The following is a 22357-nucleotide window of genomic DNA, read 5'->3' as shown; positions in this document are numbered from 1 at the left end:
TTATAATTTAATTAAACTTTAATTTATAGTTTAATTATCGATATATCGTACTCATATAGCGTACTTATTGTCCTGCTATTAGTAAGTGAGTCGATGTACTAAATTAAAATGATTGACCTTTAATTACTTCCAAAATGGCAAATTGCATGTCGGCAAACCGAGAATTACCAGCATTAATTTTAACGTACTATCGTGTAATTATCTATGTGAAAATGTCCGTTACATAGATTTTGCAGAGGAAAAGCCGACTTTGCGGAGGCATCTGGGCCCTGTATTAAACCGGGCTTATCGAGATATAAATCATTTTATTACTTGCTGCAACAGCGCAGTTACGGTTACGTTATAAAGATAGATCGTGATACTCACTGTACCAGACAAAGATAAAATTCTACTTTTTAACAACGTCGCAACCTATATATATTCTTAACATTAATAACCATGATTCAGAGTTGAGAAGTAACGCATTACATGTAACGTCGTTGATGTTACAATTACTATTTTTCAATAACCAATAGATACTAACATTACATTTTCTTATTTCTAACGTTAATGATAGCGCAGCTATATTCCCATACAGCGCTGATTATTACGGAAAATTTGCAGAAATGTTTCAACCTTTCACATGCAATAATTCTAAAAGGCTTTTGCAGTATGTCATATAAAATGTTTTAATAGAAATGTTTTTAAAATCTATCATATGCAATAAATTAAAAAACAGATTTAAACACAACGAAAAATCATCATAATGTAATTAAAATGACTCCAAAATGTTTACTGAAAGTCATTTTTTTAATCAATCTATTCAGTTTAACATTATTTTGATCTTATTATCACTTGTTCTACTTTAATTGCGAGAAACTTTTGTACATGAATGAGAGACTTGTTCTGCTTTAATTGCGAAAAACTTTTGTATATAAATAATGATATTGTATGGAAACTGTAGGTGTGATTTTTAATAGTGATTACGTATATGTGCTTATACATATAATATGATTAATTAATCAAAATAGTTGGCGATGTAATTATTATTTTTGAGAAATACTTTAAGTTGATTTCAATAAGTTTTGTAAACAGATCACAAAACTTAAAAAATTTTAAGTACGTCAGAAATGATGTTTAAAATTGATACTTAAACAATATTTAAATTTATTATATATGTCGACATAATATTATAAATTTAAATATTATTTAATTTATATATAAATATTCATCAAGTATATATTTAAATATCGTTTTTATAGTAGTTACTAACTTTCAAAAAGATTGCAGATTCTTTCTGTAACCTTTCATCAATCTTTCAACAAGATTTCATGCAAGAATCACGGATATTTTGCCAGAGTTGTCTCCGAAATTGCAGACATATTTCGCAATTTTTATGAAATGTTTCACCTTTTAGTTAAAATATTTCTGAAATATTTCTGAAAACTTTCGGTGCTGTAATAATAACAAATATAACTATTACTTTTATCGTTATTTTATATACGTATGATACATATATGTAGAACGTACACAGTTGGAAAATTTGTGTTAAATTTAACAAACTTCACGTGTCCCAAACGATCCTAAATTTTTGTGTTATTATTATTTTAATACAAGACGTATAATATGTTGAGAAGTAACACAAATATTACGTAAAAATTAATGCAAAAAAATATGACATTGATACAATTTATAAGCAAATTATAGAAGCATATTTTTTCAACAAAATTAACATTTATAATGTTACATTAATACATTTTATTCATCTATTTTATGTTTAAAACACATTCTTTTGATTGTATAATAAATTTGTTAATTGTATAATAAATTTTACACTTATATAATAAATTGCGTTATTTTAACACTAAAAAAATGTTTTATTAATTTAATACAAAATGTTCAAATGACATAATTATATTATGTCAAATTAATGTTTGGATACGATAAAAATTCAGAAATTTTAATATGAATCTTTTTTAATATAAATAAAAAATGTTTTTTATGTAATCGAGTTTAAAAAGAAAGTATTATGTTTGATCATATTTTGCGATTACTTATAATCATTGTAGATTTCGTGTTAAAGATCAATTAGGGATCACATGGATGATTCTAAAGAACTTTAAAGAAAAAGGTCAAATTTTTATAAAAACATAATGTAAATTATAATAACCTGTATATAGTTTTTGAGAGACAATAACAGTAATAAATTTCTTTTTAAAATCAGTAATGAGTTATTTTTCAGAGAAATAAATGTTAACATAACGATCGAATTACCTTTGTAAAGAAACTTTCCAACCATGCATGCCAAGATTACATAAATCAAATCATAAATTAAAACTAAAAAATGATGCCAAAGTAACGTTAAAAGTAACGATCGTGCAAGAAACCAGAAATCCCGCTTCACTGTTCTTTATTATCAGCGCCCTTTTCTTGAAGAACGAGGTCGAATTGTGGTAGTTTCTGCACGAACAGTAAAGCGTTTTCCTCGCTAATTGATTAGGTTGGTTAGCGTTGAGGAAGGCCCTCAGGCTGGCCTCTTTTTTGCCCTTTCTTTGGCCTCAAAACATCTTCGGGATAAATTTCTTTCGCAGGTTGATTGTCGCTATCTACTTATTCCACTTTGGAAGAGTGCCAATTGGACTTTCTTCTTCATATGCCGAATTTTGTTTGTCTTACATTTCGCAACAGCTTGCCTTCGTGCGACTGTGAGAATTGAAATCCAAAATCGATATCCAATAGCAGTAAGCAATTGAGCTTCATATTCCCTTGGTGCAGTTTTGCTTCTTCAGAAAATCTGGCGATCGAATTTATAACCCTTGACAGCCAAAGCGTCGAAATGAATTTCATCGATCGACCTGTAGCTTCTTGCAGTTCAATAAAGGCACTCCGTCGAAAAAGCACTTTTCACCAGAAGAAACCTTCATGTATCATCTTCTCTCCTATGTTCTGAATCGCCCACGTGAAATAAGACGATTAGCACGTACGCCATTATCTGGAAACGCGGCAAAGAATCATGATGGAATCAGGAACGTTCCTGAGACATTAGCGCAAGCTGCATACGTAAAAGAGAGCGTACGTGCATGGTTTGAGAAATGAGATCTTTTCTTTAAAATAAAATTGTTCTACCAAATTAATTTTATTAAATTTATTTAATAACTTTTGAATTTTTTAACACAGTAACAATGTATAACTTTCTATAAGTACCTCAATCTATTTTTGTAAATTCTTCATTCTTGTGCTTTCAAAAATTTTAACATATTATTTATTATTTAGAATTTTTAATTTAGAAATGCAAACCAATGTAAGCCGACAGTATAGTAATGTATAAATAAATAATGTATTAGTATAAACAATAATAATAAACGTTTCGACCACAATTAAGGCCATCTTCAATGTAAAATCGAAAGGTAGACGAAATTAAATGTTGAGCATTACAATTTAGTACAATATAAAAATATGATCGAGGCGCTTTGTAAAACCAGAGATTGCGTCGTAAGTTTGAAGTAGAAATAGTAGTCCAAGAATAAAATCGCCAACCGTTTGTATTTACCAATGTATTTGGCATGAAATACATAATTTGATAATCAGATATTAAAACTGAAATATCTTTGCTGGTCTATAAAGAGAATATTATACAAGATGCAATAGAGTACATATATATATATATATATATATATATATATGAAGGACATAATATATTCGCAAGCTTCGCAAGAATAACTTTATCTATTCCGCATAATCGAATTGGCAGAAGGATAATTCCTTTTCGAGAAGATACAAATGGCAAACTCGATTATTGGATTGACGTTAGTTAAATTGAAGGCCATTATCAGAAATACACAGCAAGTTCAATGAAGTTAAATGATCGACTGTTAGTCATACATAAATACTTAAAAATGAGAGTGATTTGTACACATAAATACTTAAAAGTGAGAGATTATTTTAAATAATTAAGATAGTACGAAAAATGTTCAAAATTAACGCCTACTATGTAATCTAAATTATAATTATATATTACTTAGAGAAAAGGCCGTTAATTATTTGATTGGCTCTTTTCATTCCCGGTGACGAACTCAAGTTCTTCCGCAGTACCTTCCTATAATAATACATAAATTTAAATAACATATTTTAAATTCATATTTATTCAATATGTAATTTATAATGTATGATCTAATTTTACATTATTTGTAATAAAAAGATAATAATTATACATTTCATCCACATTTAATTTTAGTAATAAATTTTTCAATCTGCCTCTTCCAGCTTTTCGAGCTTTTTACTAGATTATTATTAATTATAATTATGACATCAGATTCGATAATTCTTTTTTTTTTCTCTGATTTGTCAGATAGACAATTCAATCTACGCATAAGTTGAGAGTAGGGCAAAAATCAATTTCCGTCCTTCTTGTAGGGCGTGGTTTTGATGGGTTCTGAGAGTCATCTTATCGCGAGAGAAGTTTCAGTTGCAAATCAGGTTTAGGCAAGACAAAATTTGAAATAAGTCGCGATGATAAAGTATGCCGTTTATCCCGACTTCTATCATCGCGAATATAAAATTTTATATCTAAGGTGTGACGAAAGAGAGAGGGCTGCGAGAGAGCATATGAAATTGGGAGAGAAGTACCTTTTGAAATGCACGACGTGTGACATAATAATAACGTTGTTTCTCGGGGAAGGTTACTGATATAGGCCACGGAAACGTTGGATCCTCCCTGCCTTCACTCAATTTAAGAAATAACGAAGTCGCTATCACAAACGGTAGCGACAGCACCGGTAACTGCATCTAAAATATCGATAAAATGTAAAAAATCAGCAAGATATTACGAATTAATCGAGTAGAAGGAAAGAGAGGCTTCAGTCACTTTTACAAATATCGATTCTATGGCGTACTGCAGGAGTGGAGTGTAAATAATCGCCATGATGGTGGCGGCGGCCGTTTGCCCGTTCAGCACCAACAGATTTCCACCCAAAGCAGCTCCGGTCAAGAGACTGTTGTACCCCCACATTCCGCTGTAGGTTTTGTGTTTATCCACTCCGAGTTCCAGGCCTAACGAAAAATTTATAACAACGATAATTTATCTCTTCACGCTTTTATCTAAAAACAGGGGCTGAAGCTATTGCTTCAGCCCCTCCTTCGTGAAAGCATTCACTCAGCGAATTTTAATCACTCTCTATGCTTCATTGAACATACTCGTACATTAAAAATGTGCAAAGATCAACAATTCTCTTATCTCTCCTCTTCTTCTCTTCTCATACCATATAAAGAACGATTTCGCTGAAAAATTTAAAATTCTGAAAATAATTTTGTTGGAAACTAAAATGATGAGCAATATTGCAAAAAGTTTTGATATTCTACAATAACAATCAGTTTAAGTTTCTAACAAAATTATTTTAATACTCCAAAATAACTGTCCGCTAAAATTTGACCTTTTTTGCAATACGAATTTAATATACATGTATATTTTATGTACATTTTAATAAACTAAATATGAATAATCATTTCCGACGTATTTTTGCCTGTGAATAAAAACGTGTATTACATATAGGAAAAGAGCTATTTTTTAAATTGATATATCTTGAAAAATATCATATATATCGAAACGAATCAAAATGCATTTTAAACTAAAAGTTGATATTTTTGTAGGGTACTAATAAAATTTAAAGAAAAATTCGATACCGATGCTATATATATGAAATCCTCAAAAATCATTTTTGCCTCATTTTTTTCAAAATTGATATATGTACTAGCTAAATTTTATCAATGAATCTGTGTCCAGCAGGCAAAAATACATCGACAATGATTATTTACATTCGTATTGTAAAATCATATTTCAGATTTGTATCCAGTAAAACTTTAGATCTTTCAACAAAATCGTTCTTATCGTACATATACTTTCCTGCCTCTTTTTGTGTATAAATATCGTATAACAATTATTTAAATACCTGCGAATGTTCCGCAAAGAGCGCCGAAATACGAAAATGCGGTTGTTACAGGCGAGTATATTAGCATTGCCAGGTACATGACAGCTCCAACGATCACATTATCGACTCCGAACAGCTGTGACGCGGAGACAACGCTGCCTCGTACAACCTGAAACACGATTTAACTTTGAGAACAAGCAAATAGATTGATATCACAATTTATATACCTTTTGCAACATTTCCCTCGAGCAACAGAAGATATGGATATATTTACTTCCATTTTACTTTTATACGTCTCACAAACACACAGTTATTCCGAGCAGCTACAAAAGAGATTCTGTTCCAACAAATGCCTCTCAATATTGTCCAACAATATTCAATAAATCTAAAGTTACAAGTATCGTCTATCTATAAGTAACTGTATATAAAGAATGCTATGTCTTGACGTATGCACGTGCGATATTATCCGTTACAAAATCACAGTATTGTGTCAATATATATGACTTTCATTGTAGCGAAATGCAAAGCAATTAAACGATAAAAATTGTTTTCAAAAAGTTTGTTAAAATACGTTATGTGTAATAAGATTTGACTATAATGTATAAGCGTATTTACAATTGGAAAAGTAATCACGGGTTCTGACGTACGAAACTGTGTAACTAATGAAGCTTTGTAGTATTTCTTAAGACCCTCGAGATGCTAATATATATGCAAAGTCAAGAATATAAAGTTTCAAAAAGTAGAACATGAGTAAACTCTACCATTCCCCAGTCGATGTAAACGCTGGTCGCATTCTGCTCGTAGAATCCGGCGGCATCCGTTGTCGTTGTCTCACTTGTTGCATTGTCCTGAAAACAATGAGAAAGTCTTGCACAATAACCCGCGTATGATAGAGAAATGCACGCGGCAGTCATTCGACGAGTGTAGAGAAGGTTCAAACTATTTTATGATGAAATATGCCTCACGGAGAAGTAATTTATGTTCTGCCACGCGCGCATCCAGTTCGGCCGTAAATTTTTGTAATATGAAGAAGAAACTTTTCACCTTTTAGATGAGAAAGGAAGTATACGCTCTTGCGATTTTTGCAAATTTTCTTATTTACCATTAAATTTTCAATTTACATGAGCATCATAAAGTTTAACAAAAGTACAAAGTTAATTTTTCCCATTATCACGAGGATCCTGATGGATAGCAGAAGTAATGGCACAATGAATGAGAAGTTAATATATTTATATATAAGTGAAGAGAACCACCCAACTGAGAGCAATATTTACAAATATTCCATTGTTGTAGAGCTGTTTGTTAACGGGAAACAGGCCGCGAAAAAGAGAAACACGAGAAGAGAACTTGCCCAATATTTAACTAAAATAAACAACCGGCGACTAGTTAGGGCGAAATAAATCCGAGCCGAGGTAAGTTATCGTCGACGGAGTTGTTCGTGCTGGAGTTTGATCAATACGGAGAAAAGCCATGCTCCGACCCACGGAGGATAGCATTCTCCCTCGTGAAGGCACGTCAAATATGTATGGTCTGAATACTGAGAGCGCTTTTCCAACCGAATTTTATTTCGCGCCGAAGCCTCCGCTCTATTCTCATCAAATTTACTTTCGTTCAGGACCAACACTCTAAAATGGTGATTTTATTTCAATCATTTATTTGCTATTGTTTCAAATGAGGGTAGCATTTGTGAAATAAAGTGCTTTTTGCATGTTTTATGAGTCTTATGTTTTTCCCTCTTTCTTTCTTATTAAATTGTGCGTGCGTACGTGCGTGAGGCAATCTCATTGAGGCTCATTTAATTTATGCTAATTAAAAGGCACTAATTAATATTAAGATCTTAAAATGACACTCGTATATAAAAAAGAATGAATACTAAGTACATTTATATGGAGATTATCATTAAACAATTTTTATTATATTAGCTTTAATTTCTTTAGATAAAAAAGCATTAGTCCTTACTGATAAATTGCAAAATTAACATTTCATATTTATTGGTTCTATCTAAAATTATAGCTAAAATTATTTTTTTTAATATTAGTAATTTTTTAATCAAATTTACTAAAACTTTTTAATAAAATCTACTTACCGTTAATTCTAATATAATTATGCATATCTAACTAATAAATATATCAAGCTAAAAATTGCTTTACCATTTCAAACACTGATTCCACAGATTTAGCTACCGTGTCCACGCCATTCTGCGTTGAGAGGGCGAAAATCAACGCAAATTCCACCAAGTTAAATGGCCACGCTATACACGAGAATTTATCGCTTCTCAGGGACCGCGAGAGATAAACACTGGAAAACATTAACAGGAGCTGTTGAAATTTGCGAATGTTACTGCTCAGCCACAATGTGGATGACAAGTGAACTCCGGCTAACTCTGGTAATCCAGTTTGCCGCATAATCTACCGTCGCGAATTATTCCAGATCTTGCTCGAAATCTCAAATCGAGACTGTCACGATGCGCGTTTCACGTTAGTTTCTATACGTTTAACTCGGTGTTGTCTAAACTCATAACGTTATCCGTAAATTCATAAAGTTCTGGCTTAAAGCTTATTATTATGCGTGCAACTATGCATCAATGTGTACAAACTGCTATTCTCTCTGACAACATAACATAATCATCAATTTACATTAATTTGCGTATATTTTAGCTTAATTAAATGTCAGTATCGCTATTAAGATGTTATTTATAAATAAATAATTTGTTATTTATATGCAGAATTATATATATTTTACACGCATACCTGTACCGGCGCTATGTGTTTATTCGAATATTGTTCCCGGGAGGGTATTTATTGTTTATCATTTTCGCGATACATATATTTAGAGTTCATTTAATCGATAGAATTTACAATTAAAGTATCGTATTTACGGTTTATCCGTATTATTATATAATATTTTAAATACTCCATAGAATATGAAATAATTAGATGTACCTGAGTATCGTCGCCAAGAGCACAAGCAAAAAGCTGAAGGAATCGAAACTTCCATAAATCTGTGGTATCAGAGCATATGATATCGCTCCAACTAGTAAAGGATTGAAGGCGCTTATTCCGTTTTCTACAATATTGTCGGGTTCTCGTATGAGCTGTAAAAAAACGGAGGATCCTTAAATCGCGTTAAGATCGTAACGAGAATTCCACGCTGGAACTCTTCCTCGGGTCGCTATCAAGCGAAAAGCGGTGCCGCATTGCAGTGATTTTTCCTCGTGTGCACGCAAACGGTCCATTAGGTCCGAAAGAGATGAAAAAGAGATAGCGAGCGTTCGTCACGATGCATCGTCGCGTATGAATAGCGAAATAGAAACAAGCCGTCCGTCTCTCGGGCGCAATGCGGCAAAAAGAGTAGTTGCATTTTTTGGCAAGAACAGACCGTTTGACATTGCGGTTAATGATTAATAAAACATACCACGGACAGTAAGAGGCCAAGGCCGGCGGTGGCCGCAGACAACGCCAATGTACCTGGTGCTACTGCAGCCAAGGTAATTATTATCAGCAGTCCGCTGAGAGGATTATTTGCAAAAACAATCTGCAACGTTAATTAAAGCCAATTGACGTTAATTAAAGATATGCTTGCGATTCCTGTGTGACATTTCAGCAATAACGCATAAAAAGATAACGATGGTTACTGCTAATACTGAATTCTTTTCATCGCGAAGAATAATCTTCGAAGAATCATTTTTGAAGAATCAACTTTTATAAGACGGCTTTCATATGTAACATTCTTTAAACTTTCATATAACATTCTTTAATAACAATGAAGCAATTTATTTGATATTTTTTGTAAAAATATGAGGCAGTATTTCTTTGTTCTTTTATTAATAAGGATTACAAAGAATTTTCTAGTATTCCTTTCTGTGCTTATCTCACAATTATAATAATACCTCAAATGTTGTGATGAAGATACATAATTATCTCAGAAGAATACTTATAAAAGTTAGAATTAGGTCATGCATAAAAAAAAAATGTATCCTCAATAATGTAAACGTTTCGACCCTCAATTTAAGTCATTTTAAGTCAAATAGAATAATAAAAGTTATTTGATCACATTATATAGCTATCTTTCTACTAGCTTTTCATTCAAAAATAGCCACAAGTTACGCGAATTGTAACATTATAAAAAATAATATATATGCAATATGTTCAGATTTTGTCACTCACCTGTCCAAATCCACGTAGAAAAGCATCAAGTAATTGCACTGCGTGCCAAATTCGCCGTCTTTTGTGTGCAAAGAATTCCTTCAAAATCGCAAAATCGCCTACGCACGCTACCCATGTTTTTTCCTGTTAATTTATTTTATTTCTTTCATACACTTTTTATGCACATGACAACTTTTCACACACAATAAAAAAAAAATTAAATTCTTTTATTAATAAGAGGAAAATTTTGTTTAATAAACAATGTATGTCATTTTTTTATTATAAATTTTAAACCGACCATTAAAATTTGCAACTAAAAAAATACGATTTGTAAGAAACAACATGCAATTTAAATGTTTTTAACTAAAGGATAAGTTTTTAACTAAAAGGATATTTTATATTCAAAATAAAAATTAATCATAAAATATAAAACTTATTTTTTTGATGAAAATAATGATATTTTATGGATACTTCTCGTATGACTGAAATAGAATCATTAAGCACAAATAGAAGTTATCAGGAGAGATATGATATAATCTAGGACGCTATCATGGATTTACGTCATTGCGGAATTCACACCTTCACACACTTAAATATACTAAATTTCAAATAATACTCACTTGTCGCAATTCTGCTATCAGTACTTCTTGCGCAGACATCGCGTAACATCAAATGGCGAAGTGACGTTCTTAATTACTGCACAGAACACTTCTACATAAACAGTTAAGACATTTGTTACATACTTTATTACTTTGTGTACATTTAAGCAGCGATAAAGCACGTGTTATATATCCTCATCGCATTAAAACTGTATATACTGATGAATGTGTAGAGGTAACATAGTCTGCCAATCACGTTAAGCTCTACAAATAATTAAACTTTAATACAAATTGCTACAAACATGATAAAAGATTTTCAAAATAATTTACGAATTTTCATTACTGATTTTGTAAACGTCTTTATAATAAAAATATCAAATGTACACTATTATCTTTATAAATTTTACATTTAAAATAGACAAAGTGTTATAAACATCTCCTTTGATATCGTAGGTATACTTAAAATAATCCGAATCTATTGAAGTTACTGAAGCTGCTCTGTTGATTTCAACGTTCAATCTAGAACAGATTCATTTTCAAGCTTTGAAATGTGTGTTAATTAGCGCATCATAGCAAATCGTCATACGTTAATTACTATGACTTATAACCATGTTAATTAATGTATTCTTGAAACAGATACAAGACGAAATTATTCTATATATTTTATGATATTTGATTTATAAATAAATAACATTTATTATTTTAATTTTGACACCATAAAAAAATTTTTGTTAAAAAAGGTATTGTTCATATCTCGGCATGTCATAATTAGATTGATTTATTTCAGGTGTCAGCAATGTTAAATATAGGACATAACAAACAAGTTATTTATATCTCTCCCCCCTCAGATTAAAGTATTTAATTAAGTAGATAATAAGGAATAAATGAATGCTATAAAAATGTTTTTATTATCGTCACAGTAGTAGAAAATATTATAATTCCGTAAAGTTTATAACACTTACGAGATTCAGGTAAAAAAAATATAATATTAATACATTACATAAGATTAATACATATATAAGATAAAATAATATTTTTAAAACAAATGCTTTTCTTTATAAAATAATAAATCGTTTTTTTTTATTTAGGCACATCAATTCTTAAAATTACATATCCATGACATAATTGGGATGAACAACAAGTAAAGGATTCTCATCTTCTTCATCTCTATTGCTTAAGCTGGTCGTTGTTAAAGGTATTATAATTTGATCCTAAAAAATAAAATTTTGCAATAAATTTTATTATAAAGTATAAATATATCAGCTATAAAATATATGAAAATATTGATACAAACATGGTATGTTAGTCTATCAATAATCTTTTCAATAAAGTTTTTCTGATCTAGTAACTCTTTTTCTGACTCTAGTTGATCTGGTATTTGATCAAGATACCAAGCAATTAATTCGGATTTCCGTATGCCACCTCTAGTGTCATCTATTAAAAAATATTAATTTAACAGATGGGTATATAATAAAAAGTATGATAATAGTGATTCTTATATATTTCAATATAATAAAAGTACCTTCGCTCTCTTCCACGCTTCTCATATGAAGAACCAGCATATTCGACAAATTTTTATATTCCTCAAAGGTCATAGTTAATTTTTTCTTTGGCGTTTCGTGCGACGTTCCGTTAGACGCTAATCAATTAGTAAACGTAAATATTAACTTAAATATATGTAATAAATATGTTATGTATAGTAAAAGAACTATGCAGACATACGTGTTGAAGGTGGTGCATCATCATCTCCTGCGTTGCCTCCTGCGATAAATGCTGCCATGAGCGGTGGTGGCTCATCAATATCCATACCTAAGTTTTCATTATTCATGCCTTCTTCAAGATCTATATCAGGCTGTTCTACCGTAATTATACTTTTCTGCAACAATCGTTTCGCTTCTTTCACATGTTTCACTGTTACTTCATCCATACATTCTATTTTCGCCAATGCTTCGGACAATCTAATCATGCTCTCTAACTGCCTCACGGTGACTCTCCATTTGCCGCTTCCACTACCTGTTCTTTGTCTGAGAACTGTGTAATTTTCGACTAAAAGTTCAGCAGCTTCCTATAAAAATGGAACAAAATTAGTTTAATGTAACTTTGATATCGCCAAATAATTTACTTCAATGTATTTTACCTGGCTTAAAATGGGTTTAAACTGTTTAGCAAAATTGATATATCTGATAATCTCATCTTGCTGGTATACCACTTGAAGATCATTCAAGTTATCACAATGTAAATCTATAATTCTTTTGGCAATTGCGTTATCGACAATTTCGTTACATTCGTCCAGCACCACGAAGAATAAATCAAATCTCGACATAATAGGTGCGGTTAATTGTACATTCTGCTGCAATGATTTTCTCCTATCATATCGTCCACCGATCGGGTTTGCTGCTGCTAATATAGAAGTTCGAGCATTTAAAGTTGCTCTTACACCAGCCTAGAAACGTGGAATTTAATAAGTCAAAGTTCCTTATACATTGTGTAAACTTTAAATACCTTAGTTATTGAAATTGTCTGCTGTTCCATAGCTTCGTGAATCGCGACTTGATCCTTTGGATCCATTTTATCGAATTCATCAATGCAGCAGATACCATGATCCGCGAGCATCAACGCCCCAGCTTCTATGACAAAGTCCGAAGATTCTTCATCTCGTACAACTGCAGCCGTCAAACCAGCTGCGCTCGATGCCTTTCCAGACGTGTAAACTGCTCTGGGTGAAAGATCGGATACACATTTGAGAAATTGGGATTTGGCGGTACTGGGATCGCCGACAATGCAAACATTGATATCTCCTCTCAGCGACGTGCCCTCCTCTGTAGTTTTCGCTACACCGCCAAAAAACATCAGTGTAATTCCCTTCTTAATTTCGTCATTGCCATGTATAGCAGGAAAAAGGCTAGATACTATGTTTTTGTATAAATTTCTATCGCGACTCATTTCGTAGATGCGATTCCACTCTGCTTCTGTCATCCGTTTCTTCATCGCTTCTTGCGAAATTTCTTCCATTGCATCTGTACCTCCAAACTGGAACAATATAAGACCAATTAAATATATATTATTTTTCTATATAAAGATTATGCGTTTCGCGGGTTTCCTCTGTGTCCAGATCCATTCTTGAAATGCCAACGTTTCGTGAACCTTGCAGTCCACTTCATCAAGGTGAGGAAGCAACCTGATACTGTGAAGTAAACTGCAAGGTTCACGAAACATTAGCATTCCAAGAATGGATCTGGACACAGAGGAAACCCGCGGAACGCATAATCTTTATATAGAAAGCACCCGTAAAAGCCTCAAAAATATATATTATTTCTCTTAAAACATAGACATATATTTTATTTCGTGTGCTTGCTTTTGTTTACCCTTGCACTCGTATTAGTGACGCTGCAAGCAAGGAATGCCATTTTATATGTCAGCTCCCTAACACCAAGCGCCTTAAGACCAGATACACCTTCCCTCTGCTCATTATTCCTAGTTCTTGGTCCAATTTCAGCCTTAGCACTTGGCAAAGCTAATGCTCCTACGTCTGGTACCACTATAAGAGTTCCAGTGAAATCATATCTGTAAAAATATGAATGATTTTATTAGTTTTCAATTTTAATTTTGCATATATTAAAACATTTGTATTTTTAAATCTACCTATCACCAGCTTGCACTGTCTCAACTATCTCAGATCTCAGAATAATTTCGAGAGAGCGAGGTATAGAACCTCGAGGAAGTTCAGCTTGCGTTTCTTGAATTCTCACTTTTTGAAAGTCGACAAATATTGAATTATCTACATCCAACAGAAAACGGCGTCTATTGCTACAAACTGGATTAGAACAGATTGTTGGATTTGTAAACTGGAAACAATGAAAATTGAAAACAACTGAATCAAAGATATTCAGATGTGTTTTATACATATAATATAAATATATATTTAAACCTTTATATACATATTTATTTCATTTTTATACATACCTTAAATTGCTGCTCTACATTTTTAATATACGCATTACAGTCCATACAAATAAATGTACCAAGGACTAATTCTGGATGAACAGGATGGGTTCGTACTACCTGTCCAGATATACGAGTCAAAGTACCTAACAGCGATGTGTTTAATTCTCTTAATTTATGCCTAATAGGTACGTCAGTAAAACTGATATAACATTCCTTATCTTTTGATAAATTTCCTACATCTTTAACAAAGTTGCTTACGGCTTGACATAAATATGGATATACTCTATAACAAAAAAATTTTTTTTTCTATTTCTCATAAATAAAAAAAAGTTAGTAATCACTCATTATAAACCTGTTATATTCCTCAATTATAGTTGTAGCAAGCATTTGATTATATGCTTCTGTATCATCGAAAGACACCTCTAGTGTACATCTTTCTGGACTGATAAGTTCTTTAGCTGGCTCCAGGTATTTAACAACCTCAAATTCCTTAAATCTGTGATACAAAAAAGGTTAAATAGAGAGGGAAATAATTATTAATTTTCAACTTTAATCTGAGCAAGTCAAATTAAGTTGAAAATATATCCTGAAATTTATATCATTTATGATATCAAAGATATTCAACCTATATGAGAAATTACCTCTCCAGAAAATCTTGAAACAATTTTTGACATTTGACGCCAACCTCATCTCGCACACGTGCTAAAATAGCTTGTTGGGGAGCAGCATCCATTTCATCAATGGATTACAATAAAACACGTTTTATATATATATATATCCAAAAAAGTACAATAAACTGAAGTGAATAATGAGTAAAGTGAAGCTGATATTATAAACAAGTATGATGGAAATTTGGCGGGAATACAAGCTTTAAGTACGTTCTCAGGAATCTAACGTTCCATTAAGGCGAATATCTATGTTATTAGGTCTGTTCTTTTTAGCTTAAGTTCTTGCATGAGTTCCATCGATACAATCTACGCATTCATTGGTATCTATTTGACGCAAGGGACAATGATGGTGAGAGGGGAGAAGGGAATGTCTTTGCATATGATAAATTAATCACTAAAATATACTTGTAATTCTGTAATATTAAAAATATAAATGTCAAAAAACAAACAAGAAGTTAATATTTAATCATTAGTCAAAGCTCTAATTCTTTACAGACTTATTTAAATAATAAATTTGTGTACTAAATATATAAAGAAAAATTGACGATTATTCTAAACATCAAATTTTTAATTAGAGTCATATAAAATTATTAAGGACTTTTTGATATTCAAAATAAAATCCAAATTTAAAAAAGTATTAAAATTAAATATTTATTAAATTTGTTAGATCAAAAAACAATTTTTGTTATATGTTTTGTCGATTTCGTATAATATTATATATATCTATAAAGCAACAATAAATTTGATTTACTACGATAAGATAAATGCTATTTGTATTAAATAAATATATTTAGTATGGATATAAACATTTCAATAAGTGTATACTTTATTAGTAATTATTGCGCAAATTACAAAAGTAAACATGATGGGATTTATTTGGTTTACATAAATTTTATATTACGTATCTAATACTATCATACATTTATTTATAATAAAATTAATTATAATATTGTATTAACATAATTAAATAATTTGTACATGTAAGAATTTACAAAAAGTTTAATTTCGAAGGAGCTGAAAATTCAATGAAATTTAAAATTATACTATATATCTATAATTTGGTTTATTTTCATATTTGGTCATTGGAACGGAATGCTGATAATAAATAAAATAAAAATAAAAATAAAAATTTATTTAATTTTTAATATTCCTTCTTTCCAATTATTAAGTATGTATATGTATGATGTCTATGTATCCCTACCTATGTACATGTCACATAGTTTTAATAGTTAGATTTATTATGTAATATCATTTAGTTTTGTTATAATTATTTTTTTTAATAAAATTTAATCAAAAAATTTAATCCGATCGTAAAATTTATTTAAGTTTTATTTTATTTATAATAATTAAATATTTTAATTAAAAATGATTGTGTTTATCCTACCTATCCATACTTATTTTTTCTACCTATACAGTCCCTATCTATATTTGTCCTATCTATCCGTCTTTTCAGTTATTCGTACCTATTCGTGTGTATCTCTTATCTCTATCCGTATATTACTATCTACATTCTTAATGAATTAAAGTTCTTAATAAATTAAAGTAATGTAGTAATAATTCTCTGTTGAACGCAGTAATTAATGGCGCGTTCTCCTAACCATGTCTTATCGTGACTGATAAATTTAGCAAAATAACCTAATCGCGATTATATTAAATAAACATTAATAATAATAAAACAGACTTTTTATCTTTAAAATACAAAAAAATTAACAAATAACAAAGCTGATGAAAGACGCGTGGATAATTAAGCACAAGTTTTAGTAGATTAAAAAAAATTACAAAATTGCGCTTGATTACCCGCCCTGGCTCTTATTAGCCCTATTGTTTGATCGTCTTTTTGTATTTTAAATAAGAGGTAATTCTCAAAAAATATAAGAACTCGCAATTTGCGAGCAAGTTACTCTCCCAAATATTTACTTTTTAAAAACTTAGATTGATGTTACACATCAACCTCGTACAATGATTCTCTTTTTTCTTCTGGTCAGATTAATCTCACCTTTCGTTCTGGCCAATATTCTGGCTTCATATACTAGAAATTGATAATAAGGAGAAATACTCTTTTTTGTTCTCTGCACTGCCGACTGCAATTAATATCGCCGGCAATAAGTGTAAGATTTTATGCTTTCATCCGATACGCGAAACACCAACACGTCGCAAAGTGGCAATCATATTAATAAAATGAACTAAATATTAATATTATCAATAATATCAAAAATTATCAATAATAATAATAATAATATACCAATAAATATTATACCATTAATATACCAATAAATGTCACGTTCATTCTCTATTCGCGTTTATTAAAAATTAAAAACATAAGTATTTGATTAAAAATAAATTTAAATTAAAAAATCTACACGTCAACAACATTATGATTTCAAGAGTTTTGAATATTATAAAACTAAATAAAATTTATATTAAGAAATTTAATCTAGTTTTATAATATTCAAAACTCTTGAAATCATAATGTTGTTGACGTGTAGATTTTTTAATTTAAATTTATTTTTAATCAAATAGTTATGTTTTTAATTTTTAATAAACGCGAATAGAGAATGAACGTAACATTTATTGATATGTTAATGGTATATAATTAATGGTATAATATTTATTGGTATATTATTATTGATTGGTATGGTTGTCCAACTTATTATTCTCGCTTTTTTATAAAAGATATTTTACGATTATTAATTTTTGCTATTTATCTCAATGCACCGACTTTAGCCTAAGATTTTATAAATTATCCATACATAGTATAATAACTGGATTTTATACCAGTTAAAGTGTAACATGATGTAAGATCCAATATATATTTTACCAAGAAATCAAAGAATTATATCTCATTATTATTTTAAAATCGCGTTCAGAGTTTTTCATAACTTAAAATATTTAATTTTGAAATAATAAGTTGTAAAAAAAATTATTCTAATAGCATACAAAATACAATAGGGATATATTTATTGACGTGAGGGAAAATGGATTGGTATATTATAATTTTTTTGTAATCAACAGAACTCTAGTTTAAAAGTAAATGACAGAAAATTACTAAGGTCGATTACTGTCCGATAAAATTCAAGGCCCATATACGTATTTTTAACAATTCGAACGATTCTGACTGACTTTCTTTTGAACGTTACTGAATCTCATCTCAAAGCAAGCGAAGATGAAAAATTTTAGATGAATAATGTAAGATCCAAACGGGATAATTTTCCCTCACGTCAATAAATATATCCCTATTGTATTTTGTATGCTATTAGAATAATTTTTTTTACAACTTATTATTTCAAAATTAAATATTTTAAGTTATGAAAAACTCTGAACGCGATTTTAAAATAATAATGAGATATAATTCTTTGATTTCTTGGTAAAATATATATTGGATCTTACATCATGTTACACTTTAACTGGTATAAATCCAGTTACTATGTACAGATAATTTATAAAATCTTAGGCTAAAGTCGGTGCATTGAGATAAATAGCAAAAATTAATAATCGTAAAATATCTTTTATAAAAAAGCGAGAATAATAAGTTGGACAACCAAAGCGCTACATTAAAATATTTGTTATTTCATTAGTAACATATATACAAATAAGTGTGAAGCAATACATTGCAAGCGTATTGCAGTGTATTGCAATAATTTTTTTAATATTATCTTTTATTATAATACTTCATACAATCAATATTACAATTGTAATAATTGTTTACAATACAATATACAATTAAAAATGCTGTTCAAAATACAATAAAAATGATTATAAGAATATAATTAACAAATTTTAAGAATGCGGGATTATACGAAAACGTCGAAAATACATACGATAACACAAATTTCTAAACCATTTGTTTAATAAATTTATAACTAATTAATATGGTAATAAAGAGTCATTAATATATATACGACAGCACTTTCAACCATCCCAATAAATTGATCATATTAAAATCCCTCCGCCCTGTGATACGCGGATTAGTATCCGATACAAAGAAGAACAATCTTCATAGTGGAAAGTGAACTCAACGTATTCCGATTCTACGTCAAATTCACAAAATTCATTTGCAAAAAAAAGTTAAGCAATCCGTTAAATATTAGAGGGTCTTATTACAGGAGAGTGTAAATTCCAAATCTTCCAGACCACTTACGGTAGTAATAATTTTGGTAGCATGTCAATAACAATTACTATTTTTTTATCGTATCTTCAATATAATATAAATATAATTCGAAAATATGCTCTGCCACACTCTTTAAAAATCATCTCTTATTACAAATAAACGTATAAAATGCTTTCCTTATGAAATAGTGGTTACGAAGGAATATATTTAATAATAATAAAATACATGCGTAATTTTTTTATGTATGGGTACAAAAGTTTCTCGAGTACCAACTGTTCAAAATAAGCCGAATCCGATAATAACGGAATTTTAAAAAACATTCATATAGAAAAATTTATTATATAAGATTTAATAATTCCTATTTTTCTGTATTTTTCAAAAATTTTAATTATTAATATTCCGCTAATATAGGAGTACCCATTCGACTTATCTCTTATTCTCGAATTTTTTTTTGTACCCACACATTTTTAATTAAATTCATGTAATTATTTAGAATAATATTGTTAAAAAAATATGAAGTCTTCGGTAAAATTTATCTAAATCGACAAAGACCAAATTTTGTCAAATATAAATTCATAATATCTGCATGTATTTTATCCATACAAAAATATATAAGTTAACAATTAATAATATTCTGGAATGGCGGAATGTCCAATACCTAAAAATGACTTTAAAAAGAACAATTAGAAAATAAAATATACACATTCGTAACCATATTTTTGTTAGAACAATCATCGAAAAATAAGTAAATTATTTGTATAAAACTTAAATTTATATTTATTTAATAACTTAGATTTAAATGAATAATCATTATATATCTATATGATCCTATTGTCATTAAGACAGTCTATTATTAACATTGTTGTAACTACAGAGAGAACATTTAGCAAAATAAAGAAAGCGACGAAAAATGTACTTCAAAATGTATCACTAAATTAATTTTGCAATTTGATTTTAAAATATATAACAACTGTCATTGACTCATTGGTAAAATTACTATTGTACTTTCAGGAACTGACAAGAAAACCTGGGATTATAATACCGATCCTGTATAAGAATTTCCAAAGAGATACCGAACTAGACTTTGTGAATGGAAAGCTTTACGAAAAGCAAAAAGGAATAACTGTGCATGATGAAAATAATTTCGACTTTCCATCGGTACAAACCACGCAATCATTGGCGTCCATCTGACGCGAGAGATAGCGATGAGACCTTTGCATGTAATATATTGATTACTAAAATATACTTGCAATTTTGTAATGTTACAAATATCAAAAGGCAAATAAAAAGTTAATATTTATTGCCTCAGTAAAAGTTCCAAACCTTACTGACTTATTTAATAAATTTAGAAATTAAATACAAAGAAAAATTGATCATTATTCTAAACATCAAATTTTTAATTAAAAGTCACTCGAAATAATTAATGATATTTTGATATTCGAAATAAGCTTCAAATTAAAGAAAAATTTAAAAATTATATGTTTAACAAACTCGTTGAATCAATAAACAATATTTGTTATCATATATTTCGTCGATTTCGTATAATTTACATCAATAAAGCAACAATAAATTTTATTTACTACAACAAGATAAATGCTATCTGTATTGAATAGATATATTCAGTATGGATATGTACAATTCAATAAATGTATAATTTATTAGTAATCGCGTTGTGCAAATTACAAAAGTATGATGGCATTTATTTGGACAAAGTTTACATTTAAATGTTATATTATATGCATAATACTATCATGCATACATTAATTTATAATAAAATTAATTACAATATTAACGCATTACATAATCTATGCGTGTATAGAATTTTATAAAAAAGTTCAATTTCAGAGAAGCTGAGAAAATTTAATAAAATTTGAAATTAATCTGGTTTATTTTCGTATAATTGATAATTGGAATGGGATTCTGATATATGATATAATAAATAAAATTTAGAATTAATTTTTTTAATTTTTAATCCCACTTTTCCAATTATCAAGTATGTACATAATATGACGTCTATGTATCCCTACCTACATGTCACATTGTTTATTAGTTAGATTTATTATATCTTTTAGTTTTATTATAATCATTCCTTATTAAATAAAATTTAATACTCAACTGCGAAATTTATTTAAGTATAATTACATAATAATTTAATTTTTTAATTTAAAATAATTGTGTTTATCATCCCTCTATCTGTCCATACTTATTATTCCTATACACACGCACAGTTCCTACCTATACTTGTCCTACCTACCCGTATTTTTATTTATTCGTGCCTATTCGTGTATCCTATCTCCACCCGTGTATGCCTACCTAATTATTATTGAATTAATGAATTAATGTAGCAACGTAGTAATTCTCTGTTAAACGCAACAATTAATGCCGCGTTTATCTAACCATGTTGCGACTGATAAATTTAGCAGAATAACCTAATCGCGATCATATTAAATAAATGAGAAATAAGTAATAATAATAAAACAGACTTGTCATCTTTAAAATACAAATAAAATTAACAAATAACAAGTCTAATGAGATTCGCGTGGATAATCAAGCGCAAGTTTTTTAAATTAAAAAACTTTACAAAATTGCACTTGATTGTTAGCCCTGTTATTCGTGGGTTATTTTTGTATTTTAAATAAAAAGTAATTAAACAATATAAGAACTCGCAGTTTGCGAGCAAGTTACCCTCCCGAATATTTACTTTTTAAAGTAAATTAGATTCGAGATTGGTGTCATACACCAACCTTCTTCTCAGTGGAACAGAATGTCTAAAATCGTCATATAAAACAGCTTTAAAATATATCTTTAAAAATTCTTTAAGATATTTTATCAAGAATTATGATAGCTATCTTAAAGTTGTATGCATCAATTTTAGATATTCTGCTCGTAGAGATTCTCGTTTTTCTCTTGGCCAGATTGAACTTGGCCAGATTGAACTCGGCCAGATTGGCTTTTCGGTGCTCCTGGCCAATATTTTGATTTCATATGC

General features: G+C 29.6%; 2 protein-coding genes across 2 annotated transcripts; both read right to left on the bottom strand.

Annotated features, from left to right (window-relative positions):
* Positions 1-4012: 4012 nt before the first annotated feature.
* On the bottom strand, positions 4013-10897 carry LOC108749792 (urea transporter 2-like). The gene is made up of 10 exons (XM_018488760.1): positions 10669-10897; positions 10070-10192; positions 9318-9437; positions 8846-8997; positions 8054-8201; positions 6665-6751; positions 5925-6072; positions 4844-5028; positions 4606-4764; positions 4013-4075 (listed from the first exon to the last, which is right to left on the bottom strand). The coding sequence occupies exons 1-10, from the start codon at positions 10705-10707 to the stop codon at positions 4013-4015; spliced, it is 1224 nt and encodes a 407-aa protein (XP_018344262.1). The 5' UTR covers positions 10708-10897.
* An 842-nt stretch (positions 10898-11739) lies between these two features.
* LOC108749791 (DNA replication licensing factor Mcm6) lies at positions 11740-15390 on the bottom strand. The gene is made up of 11 exons (XM_018488759.1): positions 15234-15390; positions 14945-15088; positions 14611-14875; positions 14290-14492; positions 14013-14211; positions 13150-13677; positions 12785-13090; positions 12370-12712; positions 12170-12286; positions 11942-12081; positions 11740-11858 (listed from the first exon to the last, which is right to left on the bottom strand). The coding sequence occupies exons 1-11, from the start codon at positions 15323-15325 to the stop codon at positions 11754-11756; spliced, it is 2442 nt and encodes an 813-aa protein (XP_018344261.1). The 5' UTR covers positions 15326-15390; the 3' UTR covers positions 11740-11753.
* Between the last annotated feature and the right edge of the window lie 6967 nt (positions 15391-22357).

Source organism: Trachymyrmex septentrionalis, unplaced genomic scaffold, assembly GCF_001594115.1.
Source record: "Trachymyrmex septentrionalis isolate Tsep2-gDNA-1 unplaced genomic scaffold, Tsep1.0 scaffold313, whole genome shotgun sequence".
Lineage (NCBI taxonomy): Eukaryota > Metazoa > Arthropoda > Insecta > Hymenoptera > Formicidae > Trachymyrmex > Trachymyrmex septentrionalis.
This window is presented reverse-complemented; position numbering and strand designations above follow the sequence as displayed.